Source organism: Stegodyphus dumicola, chromosome 5 (assembly GCF_044657685.1).
Source record: "Stegodyphus dumicola isolate Sdum_Otavi_A_Nest chromosome 5, ASM4465768v1".
Lineage (NCBI taxonomy): Eukaryota > Metazoa > Arthropoda > Arachnida > Araneae > Eresidae > Stegodyphus > Stegodyphus dumicola.
Window position 1 is genome coordinate 174,173,496 of NC_140772.1, and position 12,192 is coordinate 174,185,687.

The 12,192-nt window shown below is 32.0% G+C and overlaps 2 protein-coding genes across 3 annotated transcripts in view; one reads left to right on the plus strand and one right to left on the minus strand.

Moving 5' to 3' along the window:
* The window catches only part of LOC118204008 (telomerase RNA component-interacting RNase), a 38,079-nt gene extending 33,854 nt beyond the window's left edge, over positions 1–4,225 (minus strand). The window contains exon 1 of one of the 2 annotated variants that reach the window (XM_085817402.1): positions 3,950–4,225. In XM_085817402.1, coding sequence (XP_085673528.1) covers positions 3,950–4,207 — 258 coding nt within the window. In that variant the 5' untranslated portion in view covers positions 4,208–4,225. The remainder of the gene's footprint in view (positions 1–3,949) is intronic. The other variant, XM_085817401.1, reaches the window with a different exon arrangement.
* Positions 4,226–4,934: 709 nt separating this feature from the next.
* Rab19 (RAS oncogene family member Rab19) overlaps positions 4,935–12,192 on the plus strand; it is a 30,167-nt gene continuing 22,909 nt past the window's right edge. The window contains exon 1 of the mRNA XM_085817398.1: positions 4,935–5,366. Within this exon, the coding sequence (XP_085673524.1) occupies positions 5,190–5,366 (177 nt within the window). The 5' untranslated portion in view covers positions 4,935–5,189. The remainder of the gene's footprint in view (positions 5,367–12,192) is intronic.

The following is a 12,192-nucleotide window of genomic DNA, read 5'->3' on the forward strand; positions in this document are numbered from 1 at the left end:
TCGTTCTGGCTCAGCCCTTCTAGTTCCTGCTTTCCTGGCTCTTGGGTGTGCGGTTTCCAGCCCCTTTTGAAGGATGCGTGCAGTCCAGTGAATAAGTTCCTTGGTTCCTGTCCACAAGATGACTATTCCTGAATAAGTTCCTTGGTTCCTGTCTACAAGATGACTATTCCTGAATAAGTTCCTTGGTTCCTGTCTACAAGATGACTATTCCAGAATAAGTTCCTTGGTTCCAGAAGTTACAATGTGAGTGACTGCCGTGGGCGGCATCCATGTTCTTCACGAAGGCGGCATTTAAATAAGTTAGCGGCGATTTCTCGTGTTCAACTACTGTAAGCGGAGTTAGGCCGGATTTAAGTGCTTTCAAGGACTTAATTTAAATTTCAGGTGCTTTCTTGACCATTGATCATGGACTTATTGAATGTGTAGCCAATTTCATTCAAGACTGCATAATTTCTGTTTAGGACATTTTGTTTGTATTGAATGACAGTATTTTTGGAGAGCAGGTTCAATATTATTTGATGAATGAAAGTTTGAAAATGATGGTTATATTATATTTTTTTAGGACTCTGATATTTGTTTAAATTTATTCTTTGTGTTTTTTTTTATATATATATTGTTAATAAATTGGTTAAGTTTGAAACCTCTTTATTGTCTTCAATGTCTGCACAACATATAATCTCAGGGAGCTTTTATTGCTACTACTGCTAAATGTTTAATTTTATAAACTTTAAACATATTACAGTCTGATGCTAAAGCATCAGACTAATACATTAATAATACGCACGGTGTTAAATAATACACCGTGCATCCTCCCGGGTTAACTATACACTGCTAAATGTCATTATCAACCTATTTATTTTACTTCTCTATGCTAAATATCTTATAACTTGACTTTTACACCACTCAAATCATGGCTTCCATATGATAAATATCTTGCATATATCAATATTAGTTGGTGAGCTTGGCGAATAAATACGCATCGGCGCCAACGGATCCTTTGTGGAAGAAAACCCCAAAACTAATTCAGATTACTATCAGAAATATGTTTTAACAGCCATTTTTAAAGAAGAAATTCTATCACTTTATCCAAACAATCTTCACTGTGTTAAGTTTCATCATGATAAGGTTCCAAGCCATACCTCTAAATCTACTGCTCTATTTTTTGAGAAAAATGAGAAATGGAATTAGAATTGAAGCTATTTCCTTTACATCCTCTTGCGTTTATTTTGTTGAATTATCACTGTCGTTTTTCGCATTTGCAGATTTATATTATTCTTCTCTTATTTATTATTATTATTTCTGAATTTTTTAACAACGAATAGATAGAAATATTTTTGTAGATAGATGCTGGTTCTTGGTTGGAGATGATAGGAGGGGTGAATGCTAATTTGTAACACGGCTGTTCATGTTGTGTTCTTAATTATTAACAGCTCTAACAACCATGAGGTTTCCAACGTCTAAAATAATTTGTTTTCTTAGACCGCACAAATGTGCATTTTAAATAATTAATTAATGCTTTTATTTTTATTATTAGTTATTGTCATCTAAAATTATGAGAATAAATCACTTTTTATGGCGTAAAATTTTAACAAGATAATATACTGTTAATGCTTTTCTAACAATAATCTTTCAGAGGATGGCAGGTGTGACATAAATAGATGATTAAATTAAAATAAAAAATATTGATTATCTAAGATGACAGAATAGTTTGATGCATCACCATGATCATCAAAATTAGCAAACCACTGCTGGTGTAAGGAATATATTGTTTTCTGTGTTAACTGGAATTTAAGAGAAATTTTTTTCGTATATCAAGTTTAACCGGTAAATTTCAGTACATTAATACTAATTTATATTTTTTAAATAAATTTTTATTTCAGTTATAAATGCTTATACATTGTCTTATGCTTAATAATATATTCTTTTCTGTGCTAACTTGAATTTAATACAAATTTATTTTCGTATATAACGTTTAACCGGTTAGTTTTACATCTACATGCTTATTATCTGTGAATTTTTACTACCATATGCTTAATACATTGTTTTATCTGCTAACTTGAATTTACATGCACTAAAAATCATGTTTACGGCTCGGCTCATCATCGATGAACCACGACCTTGGCGAGTAAAAATGCAACACTTTCTGCGGATGAAAACTCGTGCTTTTTTCTATTCAGTATAGTACACTGGACACACTAACACAGGACTGTTTGAATCAATCCCCAACCTTATGTACGTAAAACACATAAAATATGTTAATAGTACATACATATAAATATGACATTAATTTGGAATAAATTAGGTAAAAGTATACTTTAGGATGGCAAAACTTGGCGGTACATGGATACCAAGTTTGTGCAAATCTGTGACTTATTTTAGCTTGCGCTACACAAAGACAAAATAACAAGACAAAGAATTTCACAAACTCTGTATCCATGTACACATCGACCTATTTTCACTTTTAAAAAAAAAATCCCAGAATTGCACAAACTTGCACTGCACACTCCCTTGACTTTATCCATGTACACGTCAACCTACTTTTCACTTGAAAAAACATCCCAGAATTGCACAAACTTGCACTGCGCACTCCCTTCACTTTGTCCACAAGGGGTATCCTAAAGTTAAGTTTAACCATAAATTCTTTTATAGAACAACTCGAATATTACTATTTTCCAAAGAGGGGGATTTATACTCAATGACTCCACTTCTGGTACATTCTGGTGGGGGACACACAATCTGATGCTATCATGACATATGTAATTTTATTATCCCACTTCCTCCAGTACTAGAATAAAATACTGAACAGTCGAGTGTTTTAACAAAAATACTGAACAGTCACCACTTTTATTATCAGATAACGATTAACACTTAAAAGCTAAAGCAAACTCAAAGGAAAACGTCACCCTTAAATTGTAATATTTTAACACCTAATTAAAACATTGAAAATATATGACATGAAATTACAATTAAAAACATAGCTTGTCTTCAAGGAATAGGGGGAGTACAATTTGGTTAATTTTAATTGCTGCTGAAGAAAGGGGAGAATACTAACAGCAACTTTCCCCGGAATATGGCATTATGGCAATTGGTAAAAGTTTGCAATTGGGTGCACCTTGTTTTTTGGCGATTCTTTTTTTGATGCCAAGATCGGCACCAGGAAGGTACAATTTCTTGATGGTCGCTACACAAAACCAAAATACAGGTCAAAGAATTGCACAAACTCTGTGTCCATGTACACATAGATCTGTTTTCACTTTAAAAAAAAACATCCTAGAATTGCACAAACTAGGCATTGCCCACTGCCTTAAATTTGTCCATGTACACATAAATTCATTTTCATTTAAATAAAATCAGGAAGCTTAAACAGAGTTAAAAATATCATGGTAACCAGAAATGAGGTTTCATCGCCAAAATTTAAAAAAAAAATTGTCGCTAATCGAAGGGACACCCAATTCTACACTAGCCTAGTAATTATATGTTCAGATGATGTAAACAAAATCATACCAAAATGGAAAATAAAACACTGCTAAACTCAAAAGTGATGAAGACGGCTACAAACTCAACTGATACAAATACTTAGACAAATTTCCAAATTAGGAAATACAATTCATTACATTAAGTAAATAGGCATTAAAATGTTAACTGGTCCACTTTGAAAAGTTATGAATATGTGTTATACAAAATATACTAATACAGTGCTACACAAAATATGATAAAGCCATACTGGTGAAAAATATTCGGTTTCAAAGTAAAAGTCCTCAAAATTTAAAGAGATTACACACGCGCTCAAACAATAGCTCAAGCCAATGCACTAAAAGATGCCACGTTATTCCACATCTGAAATATATATATAATTATTATGCGGTTTCATTTCTTTCAAAAAAATATTTCTACACAAAGGAAATAAAGTAGAAACAGAATATTAATTTTTAAAAGAATGTAAACTTACTGAACTTTCAGCCTTTTTTAATTTTTCATCGGCACTTTTACTTCCCTCACCATCTGAAGTACCACTCGTTTCACCTTTGGCTTCTTCTTCCATTTTCTTCTTAAATAACTCCAGAAAACTTCCATCATTAGCAAAAGTATTGATACCTTGCTTTTTTGACGTTATAATATTAATTATTCCAGTACTATTATTACTATTACTATCCTGGTTTTCAATAAATGGTTCATTGTGAGAACGACTTCGTCTCCTCGACGCCATCTTAACAAATTCTTTGTCACACAAACTGTTGCCACATATTAACTCAACGTTCGAAAGTCTGAAAAAAAAAATCTATTTGAAGGCATTTTGTTCTGCAAATTTATATTGACGTAATTACGAAACAGTAACAATAGCTATGTACCATATTTAACATCTAAGTAAGACCATAAAATTTAGCAAATGATATGTTGTTTCTTCGTATTTGTAGGAGTTCCCAACACTTCGTTTCATTATTAAATTTAAAGCATTCTAAAATAAGCTTCTTGCAAATAATTGATAGCTTAAACCAGTGCTCCGCAACCTTTTCTCACCTGCGACGCACAAAAAATCTTTCTGGAATTTCGTGGCACACCAAAGAGTTCCGAGTTATCAAGGAAGTGCCGAAAATATTCAAATGCTGACACACTTACAATCACACACACAACCACACAACAGTGAAATATATAAAAACATTTAAAATAGACATTATTAAAGTAAAAAATTGTCATTGTGTATTAAAGACATGATAAAAAATTGCAAAATGTCAAATACACGTATTTGATTGCGGCACACATGGCACACCAATGTGCCGCGGCACACCGGCACCCTAAAAGACTAGGGAGAAAATCTAAAACTTTACTTTAGTTTTACACTTAATGTAAAAATAGCATATAAATCAAATCTAACTGAGTGAACGCATAATGTTTAAACATTAGAAAGAGGTGGCTTAATCTCACCTCACTGAGCGTAATCAGTAATGTCTAGATACTTTTATCGTTGTAATTTAACATTTTCTATAACATTGTCTCACACTGCAGAAAGCGAGACTGCTATACACAGGCTGAGAAGGCCTTATCTGCTTATACTATGCGCAGTTGAAGTGACATTCTTGTCGTTTATGCAAAGCATAGTATTTATACTCCGTGATTTGAACGAATCAATTGTATCTGTTTTGTTTCTGCAGCCGTCGTTCTGAAACGGGCGGCTTCTTCTTAATTTCGAAATGGATGATGAGGTTTTTGACTATTTATTCAAAATTGTTATGATTGGAGACTGCGGAGTGGGAAAAACATGTGTTGTACAACGGTTTAAGTCGGGAACTTACGTAGAACGTCATGGAAATACTATAGGTGTAGACTTTGCTATGAGAACTTTGACCATTAATAAGAAACGAGTAAAGGTTGGTTATAAGTAGTCAAATGCTGTTATTTGATTTTTAATAAAGAAAAACAAAATGATTATAAGTAGTTAAGTGTGTTAGAATTTTGCATCCGATTTTTCAGTCATGAATTAAAATTTTTTTGTTTCTGTACTCATATTGATAAATTATGAATTATTTTTAAGTCCATTTTAGGAAATTCTGTGAAACTGTGCTTCAGAATATCTTCTTTCAGATTGTTATCAAATTGTTTCTTTATGTTTCAAATTCTCTTGGACATCAGAATTCACATGTCCAAGAGAATTTGAAACATAAAGAAACAATTCACATGAATATCATTATTTACAAATATGAAACCACATGAAGCAAAAAGCAAAATCATATCGTGTTGTGTCATTTTCCTCATTTGTAATCTAAATACAAGCCAGAGCTATGAAGCCATTATTCGAACATAAAGAAAACCCTTTTATGCTTTGGTATGATCAGCTAAACCTAACTTTATCATTCACATTATAATCCCCATTCATTTTTCCTGACTGTGTTTGTAGAAGAAAAAAATTGTTTGTGTCTGCGTTTTTGCTTCTGTAATAAAAAATAATTATTGCAAACCCATCTACAAACTGTTTGTGGTTCTATTTATGACAACTGTCAAACTTGGAAATCAGTACAGGTTAAGAAATGTGAACGATCACTAATTTAAATGTCTGGAAGGTGTAAAGCACTAATTTTCAATGGCCTAATGTTTTTAAGTAATGCATCCATTAGGTATTGCATTGATTAGAAAAGTCTTAACACTTGAATTATCAACTTAAAAGTTAGTATCCAGTTTCAGGTGTTAATGAAAATAAAAGAAAGTATGCATAATTATAATTTTAGATCCTTTACACCAATATAGAAAATAAACTTCCATGTGATATATACTTTTAAAGGTGTTTTGCATTGATTGATTAGAAATTGATTAATTGCATTGATTAGAAAAGTCTTAACACTTGAATTATCAACTTAAAAGTTAGTATCCAGTTCCAAGTGTTAATGAAAATAAAAGAAAGTATGCATAATTATAATTTTAGATCCTTTACACCAATATAGAAAATAAACTTTCATGTGATATATACTTTTAAAGGTGTTTTGTTGATTATACTTAATAATTGGACGTATAGTGATATCCATGGCAGAATACTTTTGTGTATAAATGGGAGTACCCAGTGCCAGCCTCTCGTGAAAAATTTAATTCTGTTGAAATTTGTGGTTTACATCCAAGTTAAATATGTATGTATAATCTTCATATCTATATTTTTGACTATTTCAATTTTTCCCATTGTTCTTTATATGACACTAAATTTTGATTTGTATAATTGATGTAATATATATCAGTTTTTCAGGATTAATTTTTAGAAAAGGTAGCATTAAAATAGATTTGTGTCTAATTTCATTTTATGAAGAGCTTTGATAAAATCATATTTAGAATCTGAACAAATAATGTTTAAGAAATAGCTTTTTTGTTCTTCCCTCTTTGGTTTTTTTGTTTAGTATGTGTGTTCGAGACTACAAAATCAGATGTTGCTGTTTTTTCAATATATTTGCAAAATTGTGATGATATGAAATGGCATGCTTTCTTAAAAATAGATTTTTTGGGAGGATTGACGAATTTACTTGTACCTGTATATGTATTGAGAAGATACCTTTAAAAGAATAATTTAATGTCAAATCATAAAATTTTTTGAATAGTTATTCATGTATCTATATAGTAATATTTTTTAAAAGTAACTGCAGTATATTAATATAAAGGATTAATATTGCATGAAATATACAAAAGTGGATTCTCTGTAATCTTGTTTTTATTGATTCCACGTTAGTTTAAATAGCTGAAAGTATTTTTTAAAATTAATTTCACCACTAAAACTGGAAACCGAAAATTCCCAACTTTTTTCATGCATTGACATCGGTTAATCTTTGGATTATGTTAACTTGGTTATTTTTTGGCGAAAATTTGGCAACCAACCCTGCTACAGCAACCTGCTAGCTTTTGTTTGGACACCATTTTGCTTTCACGAAGTAAAGCCATTTTTTTTTTTTTTTTTTTACTCAACATTTTTTTCCAACAATCTGCAGGCCGAATTATGCTTATGCTAGAACTTTTATCGAACAAAAGTGCTTAATCATAACGAAGAAATTGGGAAAAAGTGCAGAATCGCCCACTGCTTGCCGCGTTTTTAAGAATTGCACATATACGCTATCATCCATGTACACGTCGACCTATTTTCACTTAAAAAAACATCCCAGAATTACACAAAAATAGCATTGCACACACTTTTGACTTTATCCATGTACACTGCTAAAGTTCTAGCTAGTAACCTTTATCGCCTTACCAAAATGTCGCCAAACTACCTGTTACCATATTCCAAAGATTAGCCTAGATAATTACTGAGAGAATTAGATTTTTGTAGTGTAGTTTACGTGAGATGAGATCACTTGGGGTCACGTGATAAGAAACTGCGAATCAGGGTGTTGTACCATGAAAGCATAGTAAATTTTAATGTCTTTTTACAAAATTATTATCTATTTACAAAATTTTAAGCAATATTAAAATGTTTATACCTTCAAAATAAAAATTTCTTAGAACTAACATTTGCTGACTTTTTTTTTTTTTGTGTGTGTGTGTGTGTGTGTGTGTGTGTATATATACTGTGTGTTGTCGCCGACGCAAATCTCACCAAGCAGACTTCGTTTGAAATTTTGAAAAACGAGGGAAGGAGTTTGTGATTCTTCACTTTTTCCCAATTTTGCAGTTAATATTTGTCATGATTAAGCAGTTTTGTTCCATAAAATTTCTAGCATAAGTGTAATTCGGTTAGTAGATTGTTGGAAAAAGTGTTGAGTAAATAAAAAGAAAAGAAACATGTCTTTACTTCGTGAAGACAAAATGGCGGTGAAAAAAAAAAAACGGTGGGTTGCTGTAGCAGAGTTGGTCGCCAAAAAATCGCCAAGTTACCATAATCCAAAGATCAAACCGATTTTCAAATTTATATTTTATGTTGTTTTTTATTTTTATCAAAGGTTATGATTTTTTACAGATTGATACATTTCCCCCATTCTCTCTCTCCATAAAACATATATTAGTTTACAGCAGAGGTTCCCAAAAGGATCAATAATGGTCAAGTTGGTAGTCGAAAATGCACAGAGAATTGATCAACATGGTCAAGATCCCATCGACGCCAAACAAATTTATTAATAGAATTGATAATTTTTTTATTGATATAATTCTATACCATGCAGTAAGGAAGAAATTATTTAAAATTAATACAAGGAGAGAATTAAAAAAATATATATATTTTAAAAATCCATAATATTAAAAAAAAATTATACAATATAAAAAAACACACATTCAAAAAATATGAAAATTACAAAACTAAAACTGAAAACAAGAAACAAATATTTCTGATTGAAGTAATTTAAAAGTTAAATTGGAGCAACTGTACTAAATAAATTACATTAATAATATGTAATTGCTGAATATTAGAAAAATACTGCATCAATACATCAAGCACAGCCATCCCATTAAATTAAAATAAAAGTTTTGTGTAATCAGAATCTACGATTTTGTTTTCAAAAACACGTTTATGTTTTTAAAATTAATACAAAAATAATGAAACATAAATCTAAAAAAAAAAGTTTTTCTTTTCAAAATCTTTGTTCATCTTCTTAATCACATTGTTACCTTTAAGATATCTATGTGCAAATTTTGTAATATTATTATGCTGTCATGTTATAGAGAAAATGTTAGGAAGTCTTTGAAGATTAATCATTCTTTTTAAAGATGTCAAGGCTAATCTGTGGAATATCGTAACAGGTAGTTTGGCGACATTTTGGTAAGGCGATAAAGGTTACTAGCTAGAACTTTAGCAGTGTACATGGATAAAGTCAAAAGTGTGCGCAATGCTATTTTTGTGCAATTCTGGGATTTTTTTAAAGTGAAAATAGGTCGACGTGTACATGGATGATACCGTGTATGTGCAATTCTTAAAAACGTGGCAAGCAGTGGGCGATTCTGCACTTTCTCCCAATTTCGCACCTAATCTTCGTCATGATTAAGCACTTTTGTTCCATAAAAGTTCTAGCATAAGCGTAATTCGGCCTGCAGATTGTTGGAAAAAAATGTTTGAGTAAAAAAAAAAAAAAATGGCTTTACTTTGTGAAAACAAAATGGTGTCCAAACAAAAACTAGCAGGTTGCTGTAGCAGGGTTGGTTGCCAAATGTTCGCCAAAAAATAACCAAGTTACCATAATCCAAAGATTAACCATTATCTACATTAATTTCAAGTTAAATCTTAATTTGGAATACATGTTTAAATGCAAGAATTATTTCAATTTATACGAATAGCTTACTCCGAAATTATGTAAAACTGCAGTGCTTTACTTCGCTAGTGCATTCTCATTAGAATTGATGAATTTAACACTTGACTTTGCCTTTTCTATATTTTCGCCTTTGGATGAGTGGTGTGATTGCATCCTAATTGACTTAATTACCGCAAATGTCCTTAGGGTATAAAAGTGAACTATCTGGGTAAAAATTCTATGTAATTGTATACTTGTATTGAAAGAAATAATCAATCTGATAAGAAATGGCTGTGACTTGTTTTGAAAATGAGGCTTAAAAGAATACCACCAAGGATATATCGTTTGGTATCGGTTGTACCATTTTTGGCGACTTTATTGCTTGCGCCGGCAAAATGGAAAAGTACCCAAGAACAGAAGAGAAATTCAGTTAACTTCAATGCTACTTCGTTAGGTGGGAGGAACATTGAAATCAATTTAAATCCCTCTTCTACAAAAACCTTGCTTTTCTGTATCCAGATTTAGATAATGAACCATTTCAAATTGTTTTAATTATAATAGTTCATCCGAAAATTCTGGCCCTTTCCCAAAGCAAGGAAAAAACAAAGTAAATTCTAATTAGAATAACCTTAAATAAAGAGAATTCTATTTTATCAAAAGAATTGAAAGCAAAAGGGAAAAAACAAAATACTTCAGTGATACGTATTTGTGTATGTATAAATATATATATACAGGGTGATTGTAATTTCAAAGTTGTGATTTCAAAACACTCTAACTTTAAAACTACAGGTCAAAATGACTTAATATTTTACCAGAACATTCCTGATGTAATGTAATTTTGTTTATCAAATGGAAAAAATAGTTCCAAAATTTGTCGGTAGATGGCACCGTAAGTGTTCACCTAAGTCATGCCGTAAGTGTTGTGGATGTATAGCTGAAAGAAAACAATAGACTCAAAGGGTTTACGACAATATCATTAGCAAAAACACAAGAACACGTATTTATAGAGAAAACAGCGATAGTGACAAGAGAAGCTTCACGAAACAAACACCTTACGGATGATTAACACAGAAGTTGTTTGATGTGCTCTCCTCCTTGTTCGGCTGCTAATTTGTAAGCGCAAAACTGCATGTTCCACGACAGATCGTGCTGATGCTATGAATGTGGTGCGTGATGCTTGCCTTCAAATCGGCCATATTCAAAATCCGCCCACTACACAACATTCTTCAGATATCCCCAATGCCAAAATCGCATGATTTAAGTCAGGAGAACGTGGCGACCATGCTGTTGGAAAATGCAGCTTATGATTCTATTATCTCCAAAATGAGTGATCAGCAGTTGCTTCACACGACTGGCAATGTGCGGAGAGCACCATCTTGCATAAATATTGTGCGATCCACACATTGACATTGTTGAAATGGCGTTAGAGCATGGTTATGCAAGAGTTCCTCATACCATTTGCCAGTAACTGCACAGGTAATGAGACCCGCAGGTGTGATCTACTCGAAGACAAATGGATCGACGACAAAATGCTGCCGTTATTTCGCACCACACAGTGACCTTTTCAGAATGAAGAGATGGTGGCTGTAGTGGGAACGGATTCTTGGTTCCCCATATCTTGCAATTTTATGTATTTACAGAACCTTGCAAAAGGAAGTGAGCTTCGTCAGACCACAAAATGTTCCAAGGCCATTCATTATCCACTTCCATAGGGGTAAGATATTGTAGTGCAAACAATTCACATGTTTCCAGGACTGCAGGATTAAATTCATCTATCATTTTCCACAGGCCACATATGGTCATTGGACTGGATTTTATGGCTTTTAATGTCCAGAACCTCCTGATAGCTGTTAACGCACAGTCACCATTCTGATAGGAAAGCTTCCCGAAAAGAGAACAATCCTTCTTCATCAGAGTCATGATGAAGCACTCGGGCAAAATGCTATGTGTGTCATTAGTGCTTAGCCATGTCTGCAGTGCGCATGTTATGTCTTAGTAACTTGCATACCAACAGCAATGTGAACCTTGACAACACCATCTATTGGTATGTTTTGAAACTATTTTTTTCCTTCTCCAAACAAAATTCCATTGTCTCAAGATTGTTCTAGTAAAATATCAAGTCATTCTGACAGGTAGTTTAAAGTTAGAGCATTTTGAAATCGCAACTTTAATTATAATCACCCTGTATTTATTTATTAAGTTGTTTTGAGATTATCTCCTAGGAAAAAAAATCATGAAAAGTTAATTAAAATAGTGCATGTTAATAAAATAGTTAAGTAAAATTACTAAATTTCCATTTTTATGAAAAGATTTATCAAAATTCGAGAATAATCTATTGAAAGGAAATAATTAGGGTCAGATGTAGAATCACCCACTTATTCTGTGCGCTTTGTTTGACAGTGTAACATTTGGGCAAAATTAAAATGTGAGCCTCTTTTATAAAAATACAGTAAATAAAAGTAAAAATTGAAACAACTATTGGTGTTAATTGAAATTTAACTGACTTTTGAAG